Raw genomic sequence first — 26,343 nt, 5'->3', positions numbered from 1 at the left:
ATCACAGAGCAGGTACTGCTTCTGGATATTATGAGAGAAAAAAACTTGCCTGCGCAGTCGTTGCCGGGCTGTCAGCGCTCGTTACGTTACAGTAATGCCCTGCACGTAGTCTCTGCCCTGAAGTACAGCAAAACACCCCTCCTGGCTGAAGGAAACTCGCTGGGGTAACTTCACTTCGGCTAAAGCAGCGTTAAGGCAGGTCTGTGCCAGCCTGGGGCTCGGCACTTCCAAAATACGGGGAGCTGTGGAGAGGGCTTTGGTGCAGAGCAGCCCTTTGCTGCGGTGGTGGGGACCCTGCTGTGCAGCCCTGGCAGGGAACAGTGGACTTTGGCAGGAGATTAAGTGCCATTTCTAACACCCCACACTTCAATCTCGAGTTCCTCATCCAGTGTAAATGTATTTCTGACTTGTACCCGGTAACCCCATGCTTCATGTTGTCACGGTCTACGGAAGGGCTTGACTTTTTCTCCTCTAACTCTTCCTGCAGGTACTTTTGCCAGCTTATAGACGGCTTGGAATACTTGCACAGCCAAGGGATTGTCCACAAGGATATAAAACCGGGGAACCTCCTGCTAACAACCAATGGGACACTAAAAATATCCGATTTAGGCGTAGCAGAGGTATGTGAGAAGGGCAGCGGAGTCAGGAATGTGGGAAGCCTGACATTCTGGATTTAGGTCTCCTTTGCGGTGCCGGTTGGTTTATTGTGCGTTTAGGCTTTTGCTCTGCAGAGCCCTCTGCAAGTGTAACAGTGACTCTGAATATTTATTGCAATTGGCAAAACACTCCTTGCCAACAGTCCACAGCTTCCATCCGGGAAGTGTTTGGAGGAATTCATCATCTTAGACAAACCCAAAAGTGTGGTGAAAGGGCAATAAACTACGTAACTTTATCCTCTTTGTTACCTGGGGAGTGCCCCAGCTCGGGAGGAGAGGTGCAGGAGTGTCACTGCTGGCGTGTGGTTGCTGTGGTGGCACCTTCTCACGCTGTGTGAGCAGATGTTCAGTAGCAGAGTTTTCCCCTGTTTCCCCAGATGAAACTTTTCTGACAGTTACGATGTGCTGTGAAGGTTTGGAGCTAACGTGTCCCTTGTGCCGCAGGCGCTGCATCCCTTCGCGGAGGACGACACGTGCAGGACGAGCCAGGGGTCGCCAGCATTCCAGCCGCCCGAAATCGCCAACGGCCTGGACACCTTTTCAGGCTTTAAAGTAGACATCTGGTCCGCGGGGGTCACGCTGTAAGTGCCCGTCCGGGTGTTGTCATTGCAGAGCTTAACCCCCCAGATAGCTCAGTCCTGTCTGTCTGCTGCCATCCCTGCCCTGCGGGGGGGTGTGGGGGGAGCGGGGAGGTGTGGGGGTGCCTTGGTCCCCCCTTTGGATGGGGGAGTGTTCCCCGAAGTGGCTGTAATTCTGCAGAAGGTAATCTTTACTCCCAGTGCGTATCTGCCAGCCCCTTCCCAGCATCAGAGACGCGCAGCTGCTGCAAGAATAGAAACCACAAGTATCTCTAGTATTTATTTTTAAGTTTCCTCCATCCCAGCCCGTCGGGGAGGTGTCATGGTGGTTTTGACTCATGTGAATGAAGAGGCTGTGATAAAGGAGGGCTAAGTTTAAAGAGGCTTTCCAAATCCTGTCAAATATTCATCTTTTATTTTCCTCTTGGCTGCTTTAGGTTTATGTACTCACGTAAGAGCTGAGCCCCCGTTCTGTGTGCGTTTCCTCATTCGGCTTCTCCTTCTGCCTTCACAGATACAACATTACGACGGGTCTGTACCCCTTTGAAGGGGATAATATCTATAAATTATTTGAAAACATCGGGAAAGGTGACTACACAATTCCAGAGGATTGTGGTCCTCCGCTCTCAGACTTATTGAGAGGTGAGTCTCCCAAGGGACCCCAAAAGTGCAGGTGATATCTGTGGGTGCAGCACGTGCTCAGCTGGTGTGGTGCCGGGGAGAGCTTCACTCCGTGTCCTGGGGGGTACAGGGTCCCAGAGAAAGGGGGCTTCTGCTGGTGAACCCTGTGGCCAGACCTTGAGAATTCTTAAACACTGATGTTTTCCTAAGATACACTAGACCCTGAAGCAGTCACTAGTCCATAGAATTGGTTCTTACATGATGATCCTTCTGCTCTGGGAAGCTTTTAAACCCAAAGACAAAGCCCACAAGAGGCTAAATTTAAAATGGCATCAGAGCACTGATGTGGTTTTGCAAGTGAGAACACTCAGTTAAATTTCTTGCCCAAGCTTTCTGTAACATGAAGTACTAGTCCTCAGGTTCTGCTGTCCTTCCTCATCAGGTTCTGCTGTCCTTCCTCATCAGGTTCTGCTGTCCTTCCTCATCAGCCTCTGCTCAGAACTTATTCCCTTCGTTCCCTGTCGTCATCTCCTTCCCCCCCAATTTCAAGTTGCCAAGGGTATTGGGGCAAAGTGACGAGGCTGTGCTGGAGCTGGGGTGGTGCTTTCGGGGTGGCAGGAGAGGGCTGTGGGTTTTGTCTGGGTTTTTGTGTTCCTGTCACTGCAGCAGTTTGAGGTTTAGCGCTGAGCAGCCTCTCCCTTTGGAAGCTGGATGGGAGGGCAGTGGTTCTGGTGACCATCCCCTGGTGATGCCCGTCGGGCAGCACAGAGGATGTGATTCCAGCAGGTGGGATCCTGCCCGAGCTCTGCCCCACGGCTGCGGTGGGGGCTCCCCAGCCCAATGCTCGGGCTCACCCTTGACTTCAGCCCTCTGTAAAGGTCACGCCTCAAACGCGAAATGACGTTCCCTTCTTTCAGGTTTATTTTTGTGGCTCTTGTGCTGTGCAGGGTGGGAGGTCAGTGTGGTCAGGCTGCTGGGAGCAGGGGGGGCTGTGTGTGGTGCTGTGTCCCCCCCGTGGTGCTGGTGCCGTTTGTGGCCAGCCAAAAAAAAAGGTTAACAATTTCGAAGCATTTTACGGCTGCGCTCTGTGCCTCAAAGGACAGCGGGCTGTGCCTCGCAGGAAAGGTTGCGCTGCCCACGGGGAGCGTGAGCCCCAGCCTGTGCTGTGGGTCACGGCCCCGTGTGGGGGTGCTGGGGACGGGGGTGTCCCCCCTCGGGGGCAGCAGATGGTGCTGTGTGTCCAACCTCCGCCTCTGCGGGGGCTCCTATGGCCCCGGGGGCTGCTGCACCCCTGACAGCCTGCCTGGGGGGAGCTGGTTTGGTTTGGGTTGTCTGGCCCCATGCCAGTTCTGAAATGAGCTATTTCCATGTGTTTTTATGCCAGTTCTGAAATGAGCTATTTCCATGTTTTTTTTAAAAAAAAGCATTAACAACCTTTAACAGCTTTGGGAAAGGCAAAGCCTCAAACTGTGGGTGGCACAGCCCTGGGGTCAGGATGAGCACGGGCTGCCAGGCAAAGCCTCAAACTGTGGGTGGCACAGCTGGCACAACCCCGGGGGTGGGATGAGCACGGGCTGCACTCCGTGTTGGACCCTGGGGAAAAGCAGTGTGACCATTGTTACTCTTTGCTTGTCCTGAGGATATTGGTAGCTTAAAAATCTTACACTTCACCAGCAGAGTAACTCCCTCTTTAGTTCTTTCCATCCCCTGGATGAGACCTGGAGTCAGAATCTCCCACTCTTCCTTCTGCCCCATTTTAAAGGGAGGAGCCTCATACCTGATGCCCTTTGTCCAAGGCTGTCCACCTCTTCCTTCATCCAGCCTGCTGGCTGCCTTCATCCCTCTTGCTCTGAACCCTGCAGAGATGCAAGTGGAGCTGTTTTCCCGGCAGAGGAGCTTGCTGGGGGGAGATGTCTGTGTTTCTCTCAAATTAACCCTTTCTTCCAGGGTGGTGGGAGGCCCTGAGGATTCCTCTTGCTGTTCTCCCTCCATCTCACCTGAGAGCCCTCTCCCACCCCTCATCTTGTGGGATGCAGCCATTGCACAGTAAAAGCTGGTGAAACATCCTGATGCTGTCCTTGTTTGGCCTGACACACTTTACTTTTTCTGGCAGTTGGAGCACCCGGGGGACCTGTGGGGACTGAGTTACAGCCCCAGCCCCTCCATGCTGGGGGCGCTGAGCATCTCTCCAGCCTGCTGCAGGCGAGGGCCAGGCCCTGCGGAGGGGACACCGCGTAGCCATGGTGACATACCCCGAATGCTTTATTTAGTTCATGTTTTTCCTCCAGAACATCTGCATTTCCTGGTAGGTGCCTGCTCCTTCTGCAGAGGCTGAAGCTGAATCACGAGCCAGCGGATCAGAGACCGTGAATGGCTGGTGCTTTGGTTCCTGCAGCTCGGCTCTGTCTCTCCAGGGACGTCGTTCTGCCTTTGTGGGGCTTTTAAGAGACTCTGGGAGCACTCTGCGGTGCTGCAGGCGTTTGTGCTGGGTGTATTGTGAGGAAGGGCTCAGTGTGCTGCAGAGTGCTCGTTTCCTCTCCGGCTGTAAGTGCTGGGCTGATCACAGCCCTGGCCTGGCTGCGGGGCGAGCACACAATACGCTTCTAAAGGGTTTTTCTGTTCTTCTGTTGACTGCTTTTTCTAGTGGTTTTTTACCCACCCCCCCAAGCTTGTTTTCATTTCTTTGTTCCTCTTTCCAGATGAGGCAGAATTTAGAGGACTGAAAGCTTCTGTGATATTTGGCTGATAAAGAGACTTACATGAACAGTGTATTTCAACAGATTAGTTGGGATGCTGCTCCTCTTGTCTCCCTAATCAGGGATGAAGCTTTATTTATACTCTTCCCTGGGTAGAAAAGAGAAGGTCTAGTGCTCTTCTGGCTTCTGTACCCGCAGTCAGGAAAGATGTGTCAGAGTGGACGCATTTATAAATAGCCGAGAGGTTCTTGTGTCACCATCTGCACATGACTTATCAACTTGTGTGCAGTTTGCTTCTGGACAAGAAAAACTCACCAGCTGAGCTTTCCTTTCTCCTTTTTGAATACACTTTTACTGAAAGAGAAAGCTCTGAGGCTGCAGCCCCTGCGGGAAGCATCTGGATTTATTTCCAGGCTCCGCCACAGGCCTTATGGCCAAGTTGGCTGTTTCTCAGCATTTTGTTGTCTCAGTTCTGTAGAACTGCCCTGACCTCTTGCTGCAGAGGATTTTGTCCCGAGGACGGTGGGAGGCTTTGATTCTGTGGTCGCAGGGAGTCCCCGGGCTGGTGTCTGTACCCGGCCTTTGGCAAGTCCTGCGTGTGCTCCGTCCCGGGTGGAGGTTTGCCTGCAGAGGGAGATCGTGGTCAGAACGGCTGGCTCTGCCTGGGGAGGATGAAGGAGAGGGAGAACGTCCTGTCTCATTTTGCAAATTGCATTTACACTGCCTTTATATCGGTTGCTTTAAATGTTGATAGGAGTTGGAGACTGAAGTGAAATCCAGGCTGAGGCCGCTGGCTCCTGCTGTTCGGTTCCTTCCTGCTCCTCAAACCACACACCTGAAGGTGCTGTCTGTGAACAGCCAGGGATGGTGTCACACGTGTGACCGGTGTGTGCTGAGGCGTGTGGAAGTGTGTGGGCTGGAGGCTGGAAGGAGCTCAAGCCAGGCTCGTGCTCTCTGGTTTCCAGATTACCCCTTGCCACGATTTGGGAGAGTTGGGGAGTGCCGACGTGCCGTAAGGGGCACAACATCCCCTGCCCGGGCACGGCGAGTCCCTCGGAAGTGCCCCAGAGCAGAGGTTGGGATGGGGTGTCCTGCTGAAGCATCTGCCTCTCCCAGCGCCTGGTCTGTGCCGCACATAAACTGCGTGAGCTCTTTACCCTAAATGGCAGAGGGAGCCTGGGCTGCCCTGGGCAGGCTCCGCGCTGGCTGGGGAACGGTCCGGGATGTTTCTGTCTCAGAGCAGGGCTCCAGCCTGGGAGCTGCCGGCGGTGACTCACGCAGCTCAGCGCATGAGCGTGTGTCTTCGGCGAGTGGACTGCCCATTTTCTTCCAGACGTTGCCCAAAATATGGTCCTTTTTCATCGAAGTAAATATTCTTTTTGCTCAATTATCTTCCTTATGCCTTTTTAATTGCCTTGAGAGCTGAGCAGCTCTGCACCATGGCTCTTTGTAACCGGTGCTGTTAGGCCTCTTCATAATTTACCTCAGAACTTCATCTTCTGCTTGTACCAGTTTCACCCGGTAAATGCCGTAAATTTCTTCGTTAGCCTTGTTGTTCCTCAAACAGTGCTCGAGTTACTGCCTGTTTCTTGTTTCCAATGGTCAGAGCAAGCTGCTCAGGAGGGTGTCGTGGCTCCTCCTCTGCAGCCCCCGCTGACGTTGATCCCAAAATGCCCCCTGTGCTTCACAGCTCTGGGAAGAGCTTCTGGCTGGACCTGCCTGGATGTGCAAAAGTTTATCCTGAACTTGAAAGCTGGATTCCAAAATCACCTGGAAATGTGGTCTTTAAAGAAACTGGGGGCTGGGGGGTGTCCTGACTGACCCGTTTGTGGTTCCATTAATGAGCTCACGCAGCCAGCGCCTGCTCTGCTGTCCCCTGGACTCCAGGCAGGATCTCTTTGCAGTCCTATTCCTTTAAAGGAAAAAAAAAAAGCCAACACATTTGGGCAGCTCAGCTGTGAAACTACTCTCTAATAATCTTATTAATAGGTCATTTAATTAGGTGTGGGATTTTTTATTTCTCTGAGCCACCTTCCCAACTTGTTTTCCAATTATTACTTCTTTTCTTGTAAGGTGAGGAGAAATTATGCCTGAAAGTGAGAAAACCCCTTTCCCGTGGGGGCAGTTGAGCTGGGACAGGTTGCAGGGGGGGTTGGAGAGTTTCCGTCCTCAGACACATTTGAGACCCAACTGGACTCTGAGCTGACCCTGCTCAGAGCAAGGGGTGGGCTCCAGAGGTCCCCTCCAGCCTCAGCTCCGTGACCCCAAGAAGGCTGCAGGGTTGGCCACGAACACGTGTTGGGGTGCAGAGCAAAGGAGGGACACACATTGTGAGGACTCTTGTTGTGGAGATGGCCCTGATAAAGGCTGTGTTCAGTGATAAACCAACAGTCATTTTCTGTAGCTGTAAGGGAGTTTTTCGTGGTACTCGCTGCCGAAAGGAGGGCTTTCTCCAGTGGCAGTTCACTGGCAATGGCCTCTGCCACAGCTGGCTGGGGCTGCAGCTGCAGCTGGGGCTCCTCGTTTGCAGGGCTTTGGCCTGTCCCGGGCAGAAGGTACCAGAGATCAGGACCCACTCGAGGTCTGGAGCTCGTGAGCAGGGGGAGCTGTACTGTAGCTCCTGCTGAGCTCAGCCCCTGTGGCTCCAGCAGAGGAGGATGGTGGTTTTCATGGTCTCGACGAGGCAAGTCTGAGTTTCCGGTGTGCTCTGTCTGAAGGGCTCTGGGGAGTTGGGCTCTGAAGGCTCCGGTGCCTCGAGTTCACGAGGGCAGATGCCTGTGATGCACTTGACCTTCTCTAACCTGGAGGGGTCTCCCCATGTTCCTCTAACCTGCTCCACAGGGTGTAACGTGGGGCAGCAGTGACCCCCTCGGCCCTAGATAGACCCTGTCAGCAGGGATAAACCTTTCTGAATTGCCATGGGAAACTGTAGTTTGGTTTCTAGGGGGGAAATAACCTCAGTCCTTCCGTGCTGTACCTCTTCTTTGCCTGGATTCCTTCCTGTTAGTGATGTGATCCAAACCAAACCGACAGGGAAGATGTTCCAGATCAGCTTTTGTTACGGCGTGTGCTGGTGGTGATTGATCTCCTCCGTCACGTCTGGTCACTGCAGAACCTCATCTGTGAGGGCCTCGTGACTTCTTACCTGAACTCCAGTGTCCCTTTCCAGCCCTCCCTTCTGAAGGCTCCATCCAGATGGATCTCACATTCCTTGTGTTTTCCCTGTGTCCTCGTGCTGCTCTCCCCGGTGCTCTGTGCTGTTTGCTCCTCTCCTGACTTTCTGAACTCCTCTTGACAGGCTGTTCTGCCTCCCGGCCTTTCTTCTGGCTGGTGGCAAGGGGCAGGGTCCTCCTCTGCTCTTACCTCTTACCAAAACCTCACTCTTGGTGCTACCTGTGCAGGAGCAGCAAAGGGGGATCATCCAGGGAAAACAAAACTCCTGGTAACCCAGAGTGGGACTTTGTTCACGTTCATTAGATGAGTATGTTCTTGGAACCTTCCCTGAAGAGTGTCTTGGATGCTGCTGGCTGAGGCTCATTAGGTCCCGTTGGCGAGTTTCTGAAGAATCTGACAAGATGAGTATGTTCTTGGAACCTTCCCTGAAGAGTGTCTTGGGTGCTGCTGGCTGAGGCTCGTTATGTCCCGTTCACGAGTTTCTGAAGAATCTGACCAAATTTGCTCCTTCCCTTCTGTTGTCAAGCTTTGTAACAAGCGTGGAGCAGAGCGGGCACCTCCTGAGTCTGTTGGAGGAAACTTTCCCTCTTCTCACCCCGACCCTGGTTGATGATGCCTGAAATCAAACCCCTGGCGAGGGCAGAAGGACGGACAGTAGAGTTATTTTTTATCAGATCTCCCCAGCTGTACTTCCAGAATGGAATTCCACTCGACCAGAGTTTCTGGGGTGCTGAGCTCCTGGATATACGCCGTGCCCAAGGCTTTGGCTCTTCTGTGGAGGAAGCTCAATAGCATTATCTGTGAAATGCAAAGTCTTGATGCTCTTTGCCCAGAGACACACTTGGACGCACGATCCAGGGCTGTCCCAGCCTCTGTCCCTGCAGTGGGAAGGAGGAAAAGGTCTGTGGGTGGGGACACTGAGGCACAGACCTGACCAAGACCATCAGCAATGGGGCCGGGGGTTTGGGCTGAGCTTCCCGGGAGCGATGCAGCAGGTTCTTCCTGGAGGTAACGGCTCCCGAAGCTGCTGCCAGGACTGGACACACCAGTGGCTGCTGGGGGTGGGAGGAGGGAGGGAGGGGTAGAGCTTTGTGCTTCCTGGCTTCAGCTGGGCTGAGAGCATCTGTGATCACACCTGGACTGTTTTTTTTTTTCCTTCTTTTCAGGGATGCTTGAATATGACCCAGCCAAGAGATTTTCAATACAGCAGATAAGGCAGCACAAGTGAGTGTTCGGCTTCTTCCTATTAGTCATTCTCTTTGTGCTTCTCATGCTAATGTACCTGTGCTATTGCTCTCAACTCCTCTTTCCTTTTGACAGCAGACACATGGAAGTCACTAGATCTCCTTCCTCCAGCGCTGCTGGAGCTCTGGCAACCTCGACTTGGCTTTTTTCCTCCTATTAGAGCATCCGGTTGAAGCATTTGAATTGCTAACCGGTAAATAATGAATATGTTGAAAATATGTTTCTAGCGTGACTGGTTCTGGATAATTAAGGGTTCTGGCTAATTTTTTCAGAGGTCAGCTGGTACTAATGGAGCAGAAGAACAGGGGTTCCTTGAAGCTGGGTTATTGAAGTAGGACTGTTTGGTAACGTGTGTTAGTTCTGGTTTTCTGTACAGTCTGGTGACAGAAATATCCCTTGGCATTTGCTCCATATGGAATCAGTATGTGGAGAAGCGTTCCAGGACAATAGGAAATATTTTTTTTTTCTTTCTCTTTAATGTCATACTCCTCCCTCCCCCATATCCTCCCCCTTTATCCTTGCCATTGTCGGGGGGGGGGGGGGCAAAGGCCCCGTTATCTCTGAGGGTTATGTTTTTTAAAGGATCTGTTTGAACATGCTGCCTCCGAGCAGAGATTTCCTGGGCGGATAAAAGTACAAGAACAAAAAGCATCATAAGGATGCTTCGTCGCGGAGGCTGCATTAGCTTATCTGCTGTTTGCATGGGAAGTGCTTCTGAGGACACGGGGGCTGCGGCTGGACCCCAGCTGCTCCGCACGCCCTGCCCGCCCAGCAGCTCGGGGCAGCCTCGACAAGAGGGGGCTCTGATGCTGAAGGTGGTGGCCCTGCTTTGTGCTGCCCCGCAGGCAGGAAGAGCACTATTTTCTTGTCGTATCTCTGGAAAAGAGCCGCCCTGTGCTGTCGGACGGTGGTCCCTGGTAGATGTTCTGGTGCAGGAGGCATCTTCAGGAGCCACCAAACCAAACCTGCTGGGCTGGAACTGCACTGGAGCTCTGTGGGGAGCAGCCACCACCTACCCCTGGCACAGATCAAAGAGGCCGGGGAGGCAGGGCTCATGTAGCTGCCTGGTCAATTAATTAAGCAGTCAGGCTGGCTCTTCTCATGGCAGCCAAGCCCTGTGCATTGGTGGTTCCACTGGCTCTGGGAGAGGATAGGAGCAGGCGTTTGCAGCCCCTCATTCCCCATGCACATGCCTCCTGGTAACACTGGCTCAGGGCTGGCATCTAAACACTGCCTGGCATTAAAGCACAGCATAGAGCTGGTCCCCGAAACAAGGGCTCCTGCTGTTACCCCCTGTCCTCCCCTCTGCCAGGGGGCACTCAGGCTTCAAGCTGGAGAGGGAAGCACCATCTGCTTTTGTCCATCGTGGGGTGGGGGTCAGTCCCCCACACAGGCAAACCCATGCTTTGCAGTAAGTGCTATAAAGAATCATGGCAGGAGTTAAGTCTATGGTGTTGAGAAAAGCACTGACAACACTTTCTTTCCTCTGGATGCTGAGGGTCCAAAGGCTGCAGTGACCTGCCCCAAAGCTCAGGGAAGTGGTGTTGGTTCATTGGTTCTCTCTCCCACTATCTGCTGGGTATTTGAGCTCCTTACCCCATTCTGTACACTTGATTTTATATTTCTCCCATGTGGCAGCGAGTTTTTGCGTCAGCTTTGCCCAGATGGAAGCAGAGAGGTTTCTCTGGAGACCCTGCCCATCATTAGAAAGCAGGAGAAACTGGAGCACCCTTGTGGCACGGGGTGTGATCACCAGTCCCTGGGCATGGTCGCTGGGCACAGTCACTGGTGCTGAGGCTTTTTATCCCAGAGCACAGAGAGGGGCTGGAGAATGGCTCTACCTGTGAGCACAGGAGCATTCCCAAGGCTTAGTCTCTTCTTAGTTTGCTGTGAGCTTAGCCAGTGCTTCTTAACAGGCTTTTCTCCCCTCTTAGTAATTGCCTCCTTCCTCCTGCTGTGCTATCCTAATAATTACATCAAGCACAGCAGAGCCCTCAGCCTTGGGCTTTGGATGTGTCTGTCCATCTCCTCTCTGCGCAGGAGCATTGTGCTAAAGAATCCAGTGTTTGCTTCTCCTGGCTGTTCTTTAAATAGCAGAGCAGCTCAGCCCTTATGCGCAACCTGACCCTGATTTTTTTTTTTTTTTTTTTTTTCAAAATTGAACAAAGCAATGGGAAGGACAGCAGGTAGCCGTTCAGGTATTGTCAGAGGGTTTTTTAGAAAGCATTTCAGTAAGAAAAGAGTTGATTTCTAGCATCCTTAGATTTCTAGTGTGTGGGGGAGTAATAGACATTAATGATTTAGGGTTTCTCTATGCTCCTCCCACAAAAGCCTGTGCTCAGGCACAGGAACTGGGCTTCGGAGGCATCAAGTGACTTCCCTGGGCCACCCTGCTAAGCGGGGCACGGCCCCAAACCAGGCTCACCTGGTGCCCTTCCATGCAGCTGGAAGTCTCCTTTCATGTCTTGGAGCTGCTGTTACCGGTGACTTGCTCATGTGGACAGTTGAGAGTATCCAAGTTGCATCAAAGTCATGTTTCTGGACTCTGTTTTCATCCAGCTGGACACAGCTACGTTCTCTTCTCTTGCTTCCAGAGGCTTTTCAGACTTAGTCAATCCTGGGAGCTGTAAGTGGAAATGAATTAAAACTCTCTTAGCCCATCATCCAAGAGGTAGGAACTGCCAGAAGCCACCCTGAGTACCAGTGGCAGAGCCTTGGAGCCTGCTCTTCCCAGAAGGCTCTGGATGGGACGATGGTCAATGGAAAACTGGCACTTTCACAGATCACCTCAGTGAATATTTGGTGCTCCTGGGGTCAGGGCAGTGAAGAAAAGCTGCCAGGAGCCAGGGAGTTCCCAGCCTGCTCCCCACAGCTTATTCACCGTCTCCTCTACCCCGTGCTTGCTGAAGGGCTCAATGCTCCTACACTGCATTTTGTAACTAATTCACTGACCCCGCTGCAGCACTTAAAGTGATGAAGTGGATGCAGAATTCTACCTCTGTCCCTTGTTTCCAAGGCAACCATCTTGCCTTCCTTCTCCAGGAGTGTCACACTTAATTTGTGCAGTCATAGATACCATTGCAAGGGTTTAGAGCAAGACAAGGGAAGGCACTTCCACCTTTTATTAGTGGAGGTGCAAGTTAACCTGCTGGGGCTCGTGTCTCACGCTGACTGTGCCACCGTCCTGGGTGCTCTTGTCCTCCCGAGGGTAGTTCTTGGGTGCTCTGCCACGGAGCCTGTGGAAATCTGGGTGTGTATCACTGAAGATCCTTTGTGGGTGCTGGGGCTGCTCCTCAGCTTCCCTGCCCGAATTTGAGGGAGCAGGAGGGGTTCCCCATAACCTCTGCTGTGGTGTGTGATGGGCTTTTCCTGTCCCTGGTGTCCTGCAGTGACCCAATGGGACACGCACAAGACCTCTCCTCCTCTCCTTTCTTGCCCAGGCCCTGGCTCTGCCTTCCTTCCCCAGGGCAGGCACAAGGGAGGACCTTTGGTTCTTTACTCACATTCTGCAAATGGATTTCATGCTGCAGCTGTGTGGTGTGTGAATGTGTCTCCATTCCTGCACAGAGCCCCCTCCTCCTCGGAGTCTGAACGGTGACCTCTGCCCTGGCATCAGCACGGGGGAAAACTGCAGCTCTTACTCATTTCTATTTTTTTATGACTCTGACTTCAGAACTTGGCCATCTCTTGATGTCACCAGAGCTGGAGCAGGGACGCCGCTGCCTGTTTACTGTGTTGCCTGTCCCCAGGGCAGGCTGTTGTGTGCCTTCCACGTCTGGCTGTGGGAGGACTGAAGGGAACCAAAGCGCTGTTGGTCACTTCTCGGGGTGACAGTGACCTTCCAGTAAGCTGGGAGCCCTGCCGTGGTGCCCTGGGAGGTGGAGGATCGTTCAGAACCGACCCTTTCTGGCAGGGTGGGAATCTGCAGCTTGGCATCTGGCTTCAGAGAAAATTGTCCACGTACCAAACAAGTGAAGTGCAATATTTGTGACCTAGAATGGGAAGTGAATTAGCTGTGAGTGTTTGGAAGCTGCAGCTGTGCTTACTGAGTCTTATTTTAACCTTGCTTATCCCAGAACTTAAAAAGAGCAGAGTGATGACTTCTGATGTAAGATTCAAGCGTGGAAGCTCAAACCAGACGGGCTCATTAAGCATCGCTCGACCCAGATTCCTCTTTTCATCCAGTCCTTGACCCTTGCTGTCTTATCTCCCCGAAGATTATAGCGACCCGTCTGGATACCACTTCTTAACTGGCAGGAGCACAATCAATGCTTGTGCTGCTGCTGTCTGGGGTTTGGGCTTCATAGACATTCTCCACGAGCTCGTGAAGCAATAAGAAATGATCTCCTTAGTGCTGCTCCCCTCGTTCCTTCTCACAGGGCTGGGAGTGGTGAAGAAATGTTCCCCAGACCAGGGAGGAATCTGCTCTTCCCGGGATGTTCTGTACCAGGGACGCTTTTGAGCTCAGCCTGTGTTTCAGGGTGAGGAGGGACCTTCTCCTCTGCATCGCCGGGGGAGAGTAACTGCTTCTTGGCTTAGTCAGCGGCCAGCGGCCTCTGGAGCCAGAGGAGGGTGTTGGCTGGAGCCCGTGGTCCTCAGCTGAGGAGCAAATCTTCTCTAAGACCATTTAGCACCAGTGTAGAAAGCAGAATCTCTGTCCCTGCTGGAAAATTGCTTGCCAGGAAATACTCTGCTACTCCATAAAGAATTGCTCGAGGCTCCTTCCAAGAGGTCTTTGATTTTCTTAGAACTTCAATGAATTTCTCTTCTCACTCTGTATCCTCATTACCATATATGCATATGCAAGTATTTGAAATCACCTCCCAGAGGATAGAATCATTATGACTAGAGTACAGTGATTCAGGTTTCTGCTGCTAATAAAAACCTATTTTTACTCTCCTGTTAAGTAGGACAGAAGGAAAGACAGAGGCAGAGCTGAAATACAGCAAAATAAAAACACCAGTTGCTGTCGATTTCCAGGCTTTCTCCCTTTAAAACACTCCTTTTGCTGGCAGTCCTTCTGAGCTCGTTGCTCCTCTATGTTCCTTAGGTTCCTGGCATGTAGTTTGGATCCTTCCAGCTCCGGTGCCCCTGGCAAAAACAGCTGGTGGCTGCTGGGTCCCTGCTCTGTGCTGGAGGATCCTGCCGGGCGGGATCAGCCCGGGCTGAACTTGCCATCTTGGCAGCCGCTTCCTCGGTGAAAGCAGACTCCCCAGGAGAGGAAATCAAATGATTGAATTAGGAGCTCTGTGTGCCATGCACATCCCTGAGGAAGCCACCCACAGGCCTTGCTGGAACCGTTGGCCAAAATCTAGTTATGTGGGCCCTGCTCAGCTCCTGCGGCACCTGGGCTGGCCTTTCCCTTGCCTCGTGTGGTGCCGCTGCAGGAACCCGAGCTCGTACCTGACAAATGAGATCTCTGTTCCCCTCCCTAAAATACACTGCTCTCCCAGCAGCTTCCAGCGCAGCTGTGGTGTGACCATGAAGGAGATGCCCGTGGCTCAGCAGCAGCTGGGACTGGGACGTGCCACCTGGGAGCTGTCTGGGGTCTTGTCCTTCCCCCAGACCCTCAGCAGGGGAGGAGGGACGTGGTCCCGCTCGTGTGCTCTGGGATTAATCGAAACAGGGTTTCTTTGAAAACTTACAGGGACTCCTTCCCTCTGCACTCCTGAGGCGGGCGAGATGCCGTCTGTCTCGGAGCAGAGCCTGGCTTCAACCTCGGTCACTACAGGGAAAGCAGTTTTTAAAGACACTAATTGTGGAGCAGGGTTTCTGGAGAAAGGTTCCCTCCTCCTCTGAATCCCAGCTCATCTGTCCCAGGAGCTCCATGTTCACTTGTTTATCTCCAAACTCCTTGCTTGTGCTGGGTGGTTTTGTTAGAATGCCACTTTTTTTTTTTCCCTTGGCCCTGCTGTCAAAGCAATGTAAGACTAGAGCAAAATTCTAATTACAGTTCTGCAGTGCAGGAGGTGCATCCAACCCGTGCTTCCTAAAATGAATTTGGAAGGGGAGTGATGAAGCCCAGATGGCCGAGGTCTGTACGAGCTCTGGCTGCGGGCCCTGCTCGTGGCCACCGGCAGCTCCCGGGGCCTGCGGAGCCGGGGCCCTGTGTCACACCGGGCTCGTCTGGGGCAGCAGCTCCTCGGGCCACCCTGTGAATACACCAGGAGGGGACAATTTCAGGTCTTGCTCTGCTTTTGGGGGGTGTTTTCAGAGAGACCTTAAGCCATTTCCTAACACAGCACCCATTCATAGCCTCAAGTGAACTGTGAAAGCAGGAAAAAAGTGTAGACTTCCCAGGCTGTGAGAGACTCAGAACGTCCCTGTGTGCGGGGAAGTGCCATCTCGTAATGCTTGGCTGGGTGAGCACAAGAGCAAAGTTGATTTGTGAGGCTTTTCTCTGTCGCTGTGTGAAACCCAGGAGGAATCGGTCCCGGAGCCTGACACCCAGCCCGTGGGGGGGAGATGGGGGGTTGATACCGGTGCCAGTTCCAAGGTTTATCGGGAAAGCAGGCTGCGGTTCAGGAGATGGTCCCAAACGTGGGGGGGTTGATGTTTTCTGACCCTTTCTTTGTGTAGATGGAGTGCCTCTGGGACAGGCTCCCTGGGCACCCCCTGCCAAAGCCAGCAGAGACCTCCAGTTATCGGGGAGGGAGCGACTGGGTGGCCATGGCCCAACCTCGTCGTTTGCCGGCCACAGACGGCAGCTCTTCCCACTGTGGACCTTTGCAGGGAGAGCACGGAGCAGCAGGAGGTGCTGGGGCTGGAATGGTGCGTTACAAGTCCCTGGGGCTGGGGGACCTTCTGTCCCCACCGGCATTCAGAGGATCCCTGGGGGTGTGGAGGCTCCAGCAGTACTTCTGGGGAAGCTTCGGTGCCCACCCGCAGCGCTGATAGACATCCCAGAGAGAGCCTGGAGCTGGAACCCTGCTCTGAAAGTACCAGGAGAGTATCAGAGGCCACCCATCTGGCTGCTGAGACACTGATGTGACACGAGCCTGTCGGATTCTCAATCCGATTAAGAACAGCTTTCAGAGCTGATATCTGTTACTGGGCAGATGGCAGCACCATGACTGCTGGTTTGAAAGGGAATAGAAGTCCCTTCCCACAGTGGTGGGATAAAAAGACACAGTGTAAGCGTTTTTTTCTGTGGTGGTGTTAAAAACTGCCTGTTAAAGGAGTTTGTGAGTAAACACTCTCCTTAAACTGACATTCTGTGAACTTTTTCTGGTCTCGTTGCGCTGGATTAGCCTTGGCTTGAGCATGGGAGAAGCTTCTCCTCCTCTGGTGGCTTTGACAAGCTCTGGCAGCTCTGCTGGTGTGTTTTGAGCCAGGGGTAGGTAGTTTGGGCTGGAGTTGGCGATGGAGAGAACATTCCTGCTCTGTTCCCAGCCCTGGGGTGTCCAGTTCCCTCACAGCCAGGTAGGGATGTTGGTTCCCCCTCAGATGACAAAGCCCCCAGTGGATGGAGCACCTCGTGGCCTGGTGACCCGGCTGCTGGTGTCCCTGCAGCGTTGTCATCAGACAGACCTCCCTTTCCTGGTTATTACACATTAAAAATCCTGCAGTGGCATAAAGCTGGCTGGGAGGTTTGCCATAAACAAACTGAACGAACCTTTGAAGATTGGGGTGGAATGGGAGTGTCTTGCAGTGTCAAGGGTTTCCCTGTGCCCTCTGAGAAGCCAAGCTGGGCTGATGAGACTCTGCTCTCGACTTTTGCAGTTGGTTTCGTAAGAAACACGCTCAGGCAGAGGCTCTGGTGCCCATCCCTCCCAGCCCCGAGACGAAGGACCGGTGGAGGAGCATGACGGCGGTGCCTTATCTGGAAGATCTGCATGGCTACAACGAGGAAGAAGATGACGACTTGTATGACATTGAAGATGATATCATCTACACTCAGGACTTCACAGTACCAGGTAGGAGAGGAGGATGCTGGGACAGGGAGGGCAGAAGTGGTGCTTTTTCTTTTGTCTGTTTAAAGCTTTTTAGGAAAGGCCTCGAGGTCTGAGTAACCCTTTTGGAGAGTGTTGATTGTGTGGTGGTGTGAGCGAGCCGTGGTGCTCCGGATGCTGCGGTCCTTGATTCGATCACCCAGAGGGTGCCTCAGGGGCCGATTTCCTGCCTTCCCCCGGTGCCGGCTCCCGCTCCTGCTCCTGCTGCTCAGCACTCTTCAGTCTTTGGCCAGTTTTGCCAGACGGAGTTGTTTTGGAGCAGAGCCCTGAAGTGACTCAGTGCTCAGAGGAGATGGCACATCTGGGGAGAAGGTGCTTGTAGCTTTGTGCTGAGATGTTGGGTTTTTTCTGCTGGGGTCCTGGTAACTGTCTGGTTACAGAAGAGCTGCTTGCTTTATTAGGGGTTTCCTGTTGTTTTAAGGTAACCGGTAAGTGCAGGGGCGTGTGTGGTTTGAACCCTGTGGTTCTTACGAAGTGGTGGTATCGGGTACCTCTCCATCTCCGGCCTCTCTGAACCCGTGACCCACGTGGTGTGCGAGGGGGCTGTGGGGACACCAGAGACAAGGCTGCTCTGCTTCACAGTCACCCTGCCTCACTGCTGGGTGACCAAGGCAGCAGCGTCTTTGTCTTGCTGCCTGCACCGACAGGAGTTTCTGGATTAATTGTTCCAGCCCAGTTTAATTGTTTGGGAGGGAAGGTTTCGAGTACCCTGTGCAGGGATGCTGACCTGCAGGGATGCTGAAATATAGGGGTGCTGACCTGCAGGGATGCTGACCTGCAGGGATGCTGCCTTACCTTCGGTCAGGGAGCTCAGTGCCTGTGACCAGCCTTTCCTTGGGAGAAGGAAAGCCCTATTTTCTGTAGCTCCAGACTAAGCAAACTGCTTTGGCCTTGGCCTGCTGGGCCTCTGTGCACCCCAGCAGAAGCAAGGTCTGGTCTTACCCAATCTTGCACCTGAACACCCTGGTTTTCTCTTGGGTTTTTTTTTGTTATTTTTTTTTTTCCTGGTTAGGCAGAAATGGTGTTTTTGAAGCATTGTCATGGGAGAATGAGGCGTCAGGCCCTGAATGGTGATAAACCCCAAATTGTACCCAATGCCCAAAATTTCTCTGGGCAACAACTTGAAGTAAGATGGGCTTCCCAGGCAGGGCCCCCGAGGGGAGAAGGGAGATGCTGAGTGACATCCCTGGGTCCCCAACGGGTGGCCACTTGGATGTTCAGCCAAAGGAACATGCAGGTGGGTCGGAGCTGGAGCCTGCCAGGATGAAGGGAGTCTCATCAAAGTGAAATAGATTTATTTCCAAGTGCTGATTTACTGGTGATGGGCGGGTAATTTATAACCTTTTCTAATAGACCTCCTGTCCCGGTGCCAGCTGGGTGACCTGCAGAGCTCTGTCCTTTGCTCTCTTCTTACACCCCACGGACTCTTGTGCCAGATTCTGACCGGGGCCAGGCCTTTCCCCACGGCTTAGAAAAGGGAGGGATCCTCTTAAAAATGGGATGGACTCTCTGAAGCATGTACTTGCTCGCTGGGGCCTTTCTGAGTAGAGAAGCAGGAGAGAAGAGGACTTGCCGGGAGCTTTCCCCATTGTCAGAGGTTGGCATCTTCCTCTTCCAGGAACAGCCGGTGTGTGCCCAGACATCTTTCTCCAGCAGAGCTGGGGCTGGAGGCACCCTCACACCGAGGGGCCAGGCTTGAAAATCCATAACCAGCATCACTCACGTCTTTCCAATTTCACCTTTTCCTTTCTGAACTGGTTTCAGGAGGCAGAAGGAAGGTACGGTGGGTCTGTGTGTGCCCGTAACCTCTCAGAGGACCTGCCATCAAGCTGGTAACCTCTGTGAGGGCAGATCTGCTGCTTTGAGGACTTGACTGTCTTGCAGCCCCCCCGAGAGCCCGCAGGACAGTCTGTGAGTGGGGTTTCTCCTGGAGGATGAGCCTGTGCCTGTCTCTAACGGTGCTCTGTTGCTTCCCTGTGCGTCCCCAGCTGCAGAGGAGGAGGAGGAGGAGGCTGAGGCAGGGCTTAGAGCAGAGAGCGCGGCGGTGAGCGGTCAGGACGAGCCGGCAGCCGAGGAGGCCGTGCTCCCGTCGGCCCCGGGCGCAGAAGAGGAGCGTGGAGCGTAGCCTAGGCCCCACACCGTAGCCTAGGCCCCACACCGTAGCCTAGGCCCCACACCGTGAGTGCCCGCGGGGGCGTCCCGTGGCCTGGAGAGAGAGGGGTCATCTCCCTGCTGCCCCCAGGCTTCGGCAGGATCCTGCCTCTCTCCAGGGCAGTTGTGTTATTTCAAAAGCAGATAAGTTTGTTCTGCAGGAGGAGGAGGAGGAGGCTGAGGCAGGGCTTAGAGCAGAGAGCGCGGCGGTGAGCGGTCAGGACGAGCCGGCAGCCGAGGAGGCCGTGCTCCCGTCGGCCCCGGGCGCAGAAGAGGAGCGTGGAGCGTAGCCTAGGCCCCACACCGTGAGTGCCCACGGGGGCTTCTTGTGGCCTGGAGAGAGAGGGATCATCTCCCTGCTGCCCCCAGGCTTCGGCAGGATCCTGCCTCTCTCCAGGGCAGTTGTGTTATTTCAAAAGCAGATAAGTTTGTTCTGCAAGGGAGTCCTTCTTTAGGTTTGGGGTCTGTATCTGTAAGGGAGTCCTTCTTTAGGTTTGGGGTCTGTATCTGTAAGGGAGTCCTTCTTTAGGTTTGGGGTCTGTATCTGTAAGCACAGGGGGCTGCAGAGGGAGGTGGTGTGTGACCACACTCAGGGGGGTTTCTCAGCTGGTGGAATCCAGCCCATTCCTGCATCCCAGCCCGGGGAACGGCGCTGTAGCCGTAGCCTAGGCCCCACACCGTGAGTGCCCGCGGGGGCGTCCCGTGGCCTGGAGAGAGAGGGGTCATCTCCCTGCTGCCCCCAGGCTTCGGCAGGATCCTGCCTCTCTCCAGGGCAGTTGTGTTATTTCAAAAGCAGATAAGTTTGTTCTGCAAGGGAGTCCTTCTTTAGGTTTGGGGTCTGTATCTGTAAGGGAGTCCTTCTTTAGGTTTGGGGTCTGTATCTGTAAGCACAGGGGGCTGCAGAGGGAGGTGGTGTGTGACCACACTCAGGGGGGTTTCTCAGCTGGTGGAATCCAGCCCATTCCTGCATCCCAGCCCGGGGAACGGCGCTGTAGGGAAGGTGTGTTCCTGTCCTCCCTTCAGCTGAAGTGTTCTCTTGCTTTTTAACTCTTCCAGTAGCCCTTAGCCTGCCTCCCTGCCCGGTTTATGCACTTCAGTGGGATTAAAAAGTGGGAGCTGAGGCAGATTTGCAGTGTTTAGGGAGCTGTGGTGTGTCCGGCGGGCCCGGGACAGAGTGGGTGCCCTTGAGGTATCTCTGACCTGTGGCTGCGTCGTCTGCCTTTGGAAAACCCCCGTGTTCTGCCCTTTGAGAGCAGCAGAGCGGGCCAGAGCCTCTTCCCAGTTGGGTGAGGGCTGAGCCACATTTAAACCCAAGTAAGGGCTGTCGTGTCCGGGGATGACAGGCAACTTACTGGAAGATTTTTTTATTTTCTTTTAAGTTTTCATGTGCAATTTGTGCTGTTTCAGAGGGATTAGAGACCTAAAGGTTAACTGTGGTCCCAGAGACCAGCAGTTCCCACATTAGAGTTGGCCTGGGTGGGCTGGATGTGGCTTTGGTTTAACTGAGCTGGGGAATGGCAAGGGGTTGTAACTGTTCGTTATGAGTTATTGCTTAATTGCTTAGGCAGGTAGTGAAATAAAGCGTTGTTCCCAGCCGGTCTGAATGTCTCCTCCCAACACTTGGGCGTTACGTTTTTGAGGTGTCAGTGACTGAGCTGGATGCGGCCACAAAGGGTGGGTGCTTTGGGGGTCCCAGACACAGCTGGCCAGATGTGGGGCAGAGCTCAGGAAGCCCCCGGGGAACCAGCTGGAGCAGGAGGAGAATTTCTTGATCCTGGATGTTCTGGGGCTGCTCCTGAGCAGCCGTGGCTGGAGGCAGGGCCCTGTCTTAGGAACGTCCTTGGGTCTGAACACGTGTGGCTCTTCACCAGCCTGGATTTGGGAAGGTATTTGAGCACGGGACAAATTCTTCTCCCTCAGAGAAGTCACCTCTGCCTTGAATTGCCCAAGACAGGGCAGAAAGCAGAGTCCCATGTGCCCCCAACCTGCCAGGAGCAGATTTGATCTGTATTTAGGCACTGAACAGTGGAGAACTGGGCCACTGTGGTGGGTGGTTCCTCGGCTTTACCCTGCAGCTTCTCATCGGGGGGGGACGGAGCTCGAGCTGCTCCCGGGGCTCGTAGGGATCCCTTCCAATGGGGCTGTTCCCAACCCCAAAGGGTCCGAGGGGCTGGTGAGATGGGACATGGGGGGTCAGGGTTTGGGATGGACAGAAACCCCAGGGGGAGCCCAGCCTGGCCCCCCCCGCGTTTGCCGAGGCAGGGGGCCGCTGTCCCACAGAATAAACTTTCGTCTGTTTTTTCACCCAAGTCTTCCTGCAGGATCCTTTTGAACTTGCCCAGCTCCACGTGAGTGTTACATTTCTAGCAGTGACGCCATATTTAAATAAAAACTTTAAAAAAAAGAAGTGTAAATGCCTGCTGCATTGGGTTGTGGCTCCGCTGGGCAGCGAGAGCCCGAGCACGAGTGACTCAGCGGGGAGTGGGTGTTCGATGGGGGGGGGAAGAGAGAACCTCATTAAATCTTACGTTCTTCAGAGGAAGAAGGGGCCTTGAGAACGTGCGCTTTTTATTTTTAAAGGGTTATTTAAAGATTTATGCATCTCTGTAGAAAGCTTTAAATGTTACGTGCCCCTGGTTCAATGGGTGTTAAACATCTCACCGGCGGGGAGCGGGGAGGGAGCATCCTCCCCAGGAGCCGCTGCCGTGGGGGGAGGCAGCAGATGCAGGAGATGGATGCGAGCATCTTCCCTCTTGCTTTTGTGCTGCCTTTCCCATTTAGAAGGCTGTGCTCTGCTCTGCTTTTTTCGCTCTGCTTTTTTTTCCTCCCCTCCCGTTAACCCCTTCCTGCGCTGCAGCCCCGTCCCTCCCGCAGAGGCGTAGCTGGATTCGGGGGCTTTGTTTCGCTCTGAGCCTGGAAAATAAAGCTGGGAGCTCGGAAAGGTGCCTTTCCAGCTGCAAATCAGGGCTGCGTGTTTGTGTCTGACAAACACAGCCATTCTGAAGCTCTTCAGGGTTTTATTTTGAAGCCTTTTTTCTTTTTTTTCGGTGCCTGAATGAGCTGGATGGAGCCATTAAGAGCTGTGAGAGGTGGCAAGGACCAACAGGCACGTTCCCAACGCCTCCCCCAGCCCTCCTTTTATTGACTGTATTTTTAGCCCCGCTCAGCCGGTGAGGGGAAGGTGGGATGGGGCTGCTCCAACAGACACAGCGCTGGGTCACTGGCTTCCGCGTGGGCAGGCAGTTGCCAAGACTCCATCCCATGTTGAATTTTTATTTTCATTAATTCGAACGTCAGCAACTGTCATTGGTGAAGGAGGTAAAATTAGCTTGCGATTCACCCTCCCTCCTCGGGATCCATAATAGACTCCTGGGACTGTGCTTGGGAAGCAGGGTGGGAGGGGGAGGAGGGAAGAGTCACACAAAAGACAAATGAACTGTTGGGATATAATTTTTTTTCCCCTCCCCAGTCAGAAATGTTAATTGCCTTGGCCTGAGTTCCGCTGAGGGAGGGGAAAAAGTGTTCAATTTTGCTCTTGGTGGGGTTATTTGAGGCTCTGCGGCCGCGCAGTTGGGATGGGGGGGGCAGAGAAAAAGCCCCGACCGCTGGGTTGGGGGGTGGCCGGGCTGTGATGCTTTTGGGGGTGCCCCACAGGGAGTGCTCAGCTCCCACGGGGGAGACCCCATCCCTGCCAGAGCTTGGAGCTGGTGTGTCCCCCCTCTCCTGGGGGGGCTGCTGGAGCCTGGCCACTGCCACCCTTCCTGGCAACCCCTCGCAGGGGGCAGAAGCCCATGGAGGGGTAACGGGTCCATAAGGGCACCTGTGGGTAGAGCTCCCGGGCTGGGCATCGGGGTGGTGGCAGCTCCAAGGCACCTCCATCCCGGATGGTGACCCGTGCGAGGGGCTGGCTCCGTTTCTGGGGGCTGGGAGGCTGGATGGTGACTGGGAGCGGTGTCAGGGCTCTCAGCAGCCAGGGGTGCAGCCTGGAAACCTCCTGCTTTCATCGGGGCTTCCCCTGAGCCGGTCCCAGGGGGCAGAGGGGCTGGGGGCTGTGTGGGGGCCGGGCTCCTGCTGCCTTTCGCCATTTCGGGTCTCGGGGAGGCTGATCCCCCTCCCCAGCGTGAGCCCTCCAGGGAGAGGAAGGTGGGTACCGAAGGTGACTTTCTCTGACCAAGGTGTGACCCCCACATCCCCCCACAGCTTTGGTTCCCAAAGGACTCTTTACCCACGGAGGGAGCTGCCAAGCTCCCCGCAGATGGAGGATGGGACAGGGGGCATGGGGACCCACGGGGACCCACAGTGGTACCTGGGAAGGACACAGCGCAGCGGGGGAGAGCGCAGGGTCTGAGGTGGACCCCCCTCCCATTCCCCTCCAGAGGGGAAGCAGCTTCTCCCACCGCCCCCAGCCCTGCGTGCGTCCCCCTCCTCCCCAGCGGTGGGGTGATGGTTGGCGCAAGTAGAGAGGGATGACGTGCCGCTCGGCCTTGGCAGAGAAAGGATTGAGCATCCTTTAAAGAAAATTATACATAATCGTCTTACAGCCTTCGCTTCCACTCAAACCTCTGAGTCATAACCGAAGGGCCCTGGAGCGTGACGTTCCTGCTGGAAGGAAATTGCCTGGGCTGGATCCGGTGGGGGGGAGCCGGGAACCTGACGCATCCTCTCTCAGCCCTGCCTCGGGCCGGGGGCTGCGCCGCGTTACCGATGGGAGCGTCTGCGCTGGTGTCACCCCCCTCCCGGCCGGGGCTGCGCTGGGGGGCTGTGTCACCCCCCGGGTGAGGGGCTGTCACCGAGCCCCGGCCATGGGAGCGGGCAGGTCTGCTGGAAGTGGCCCTTCATCTGCTCTGCTGAGTCACAGCCCCGAGGGGAGAGGGGCTGATTTGAAGCCATTCTCCCACCTGGGTGTCCCCTGTGGGGAAGGTGACAGCAGGCAGTGTCCCCTATAGGGAAGGTGACAGCAGGCAGTGTCCCCTGTGGGGCAGGTGGCAGCAGGCAGTGTCCCCAGCCCCGGCCAGACGTGGCCATGGGTGACAGCCCCTTCCCCTGCGCTGCCGAGGCAGCCGGGTGTTTGCCCTACAAACAGCCCCCGGGTGCTCCAGGATGGGGCTGGGACTCGTACCCTCCTCTGGGGAAGGGAGGAGGAGGAGGAGTGACTTCCTCCACTGCTGCCCCTCTGCTCCCCACGCTGCTCCTGGGGGTCCGGGGTGGGCACAGGGAGGAAGGGGGCATGTTGTTCCCAAGGTCTGAGTGGCCATGCCCGTAGTTCTTGCTGCTTCAGGTTTTCTTCTCTCTCATGTCACTGGGGACCACCAGCCACCATGTGCTGGAGAAACAGGGGGAAACCAGTCCTTGGTGGGAGCAGGGGGGCAGCCTCAGGCTCCCCACCTCACCCATCCCTCCTTTGGGCTCCCCAGAAACGGGCTCCGGTTTCCCAGGGGAGCCGCGTGGGTTTGGGGGCGATGGGAAGGGCTGCTCCGGGGGACGCTGCCATCCTCCTCCTCTTCCTCACCGTGGCCCTTGCCTTGCAGGACAGGTGCCTGAGGAGGAGGCCGGGCAGAACGGGCAGAGCCGCGCCAAGGGGCTGCCCAAGGCCGTCTGCATGAACGGGACGGAGCCGGGGCAGCTCAGCACCAGGTCCAAGGCGGAGCGACGGGCCAGCGCCTCTTCCAACCCCTCCCGCAAGGCCTGCTCCGCCAGCAGCAAGATCCGCAAGCTCTCCACCTGCAAGCAGCAGTGAGGGGGGAGCCCCCCCATCTCCCCAGCTCTGCACAGGTGGGTGGGCAGCCCCCGGTGACACCCCGGGATGGGGGGAACACAGCAGGGGCGGGGGGAGCTGGAAGGGGTGTTGTGTGGTGCTGCTGCGGAGGGGTCTGGGTCCTGAGCATCCCCCTGTGCATCCTCCCAGCTCCCAGAGCCTGCACCCCTTGTGATCTTGGGGGTGCAGGTCCCATTGGGGACTCCCTCGTGCTCCCCCTGCCCTGCTGCCTGTGTGCCCCTGCTCTGCCCCCTCCTCGTGAGCTGCTGCTGCGTCAGGAGGGAGCTGCCATCACGATCCTTTCCCCCTCCTGGGCTGGGTCAGGCTGTCGTGACAGCCCCTCTCCCTGAGTCCCCCCACTTTCTCCCCGGTGTGCAGTATCTGGGCTGCAGCAGGATGCTGGATGCTTCCAGCAGCATCCCTGAGAGGTGACCTCCCCCTGGTCCAGGAGGTGGCCGTGTCACCACCCGTGGCTGTACCCAAGCCCCTTCCTCCCCTTGGGGCAGCTGAGGGCCCTCCCTGTGCCCCCCCCTCCTCCTTCCGGCCCCTTCCTCCCCCCTCCCATCCCCTTCTTCTTCTTCTTCCCACCCCTCATTCATAACTGAGCCAGCAGTGACTCATGCTCGCTGCTCATCCACCCCCGGCCTCGCGCTCGTCACCGCCGCTCTGTGGGACTGAGCCTCTCTTATCTGTTTGGATCACGACCAGCTTTTGTGGTGTGAAAAAAGCCAGAAATAAAAGGCTGTTCCTCCCCCTGCAGCTGCCAGCCCCGCGCAGCCCCTCTGCCAGCTTTCATCTTTAATTCATGGCCGGGAGTGAGTCACCTGCACGGGGAGTCGCTGGATGCAGCGAACGCCCGGGATCTGGGTCTCCCCAGGGATCTGCTGCTGCTTCCCCCCTTCCCGCTCGGGTCCCCGGCGCTGGGGGGCTCAGCAGCAGCCCCCCCGGGGGTTTGGGGAAGGGGAAGGTCTGGGCAGGGTCGGGTGGGTTGGAGATCACCCGCTCTTGCACTGAGCCCCCTCTTTAGTCAGCACCTTGAAACCTCTGAAGGCAGGAACCTGCTCCTCTCTCCTGGCCCCGACCCACAGTCCCTGCCCCTCTTCTCCCCTCGGGATTGGGGGGCAGGGCCAGCGTTACCGGCCAAAGGGCCAGCATGGGGCAAGCACCCCCCCCTTTCCCCCCCCCCCCCTGTGTCCCCCGTCCTCGCCCCGTCGCTGCCTCTCTCCTGGGACTGGACTGTGCTTGTGATCCAAAAAGAACCCAGAGGAAACCAACCAAGGAACCTGCCCCCCGCCTTCCCCGCGGCCCCCCCAGGCCAGCACCGGGAGCCGGACGCTGCCGGGGCCGGACCCCACTCACCACCTGGGACAACGAACTTCTCCGGCTGCGAAGATGCTGCCCCTCCTCCTCCCCAATCACTCTTTGCCAATCAAGACACTGATTCTGTTTTTAATTTTGCGATGGGAAGGGTGGGACGAGGGGGGCCGGGGTGCGGTGGGACCCCCCCCCTCCCCG

At 55.4% G+C, this 26,343-nt stretch overlaps 1 protein-coding gene across 2 annotated transcripts in view; it reads left to right on the top strand.

Annotated features, from left to right (window-relative positions):
- Window positions 1-24,839, top strand: part of STK11 (serine/threonine kinase 11) — a 38,359-nt gene extending 13,520 nt beyond the window's left edge. For both annotated transcript variants that reach the window (XM_014958666.1, XM_014958665.1), the window contains 6 exons: window positions 488-620; window positions 1,101-1,237; window positions 1,749-1,876; window positions 8,892-8,949; window positions 16,693-16,886; window positions 24,602-24,839. In XM_014958666.1, the coding sequence (XP_014814152.1) occupies window positions 488-620; window positions 1,101-1,237; window positions 1,749-1,876; window positions 8,892-8,949; window positions 16,693-16,886; window positions 24,602-24,810 (859 nt within the window). In that variant the 3' untranslated portion in view covers window positions 24,811-24,839. The remainder of the gene's footprint in view (window positions 1-487; window positions 621-1,100; window positions 1,238-1,748; window positions 1,877-8,891; window positions 8,950-16,692; window positions 16,887-24,601) is intronic.
- Window positions 24,840-26,343: the final 1,504 nt, after the last annotated feature.

The sequence above is a fragment of the Calidris pugnax genome, unplaced genomic scaffold (assembly GCF_001431845.1).
Source record: "Calidris pugnax isolate Ruff unplaced genomic scaffold, ASM143184v1 scaffold425, whole genome shotgun sequence".
NCBI lineage: Eukaryota > Metazoa > Chordata > Aves > Charadriiformes > Scolopacidae > Calidris > Calidris pugnax.
The sequence above is the reverse complement of the archived record's forward strand: the minus strand, read 5'-3'. Positions and strand labels throughout refer to the sequence as shown.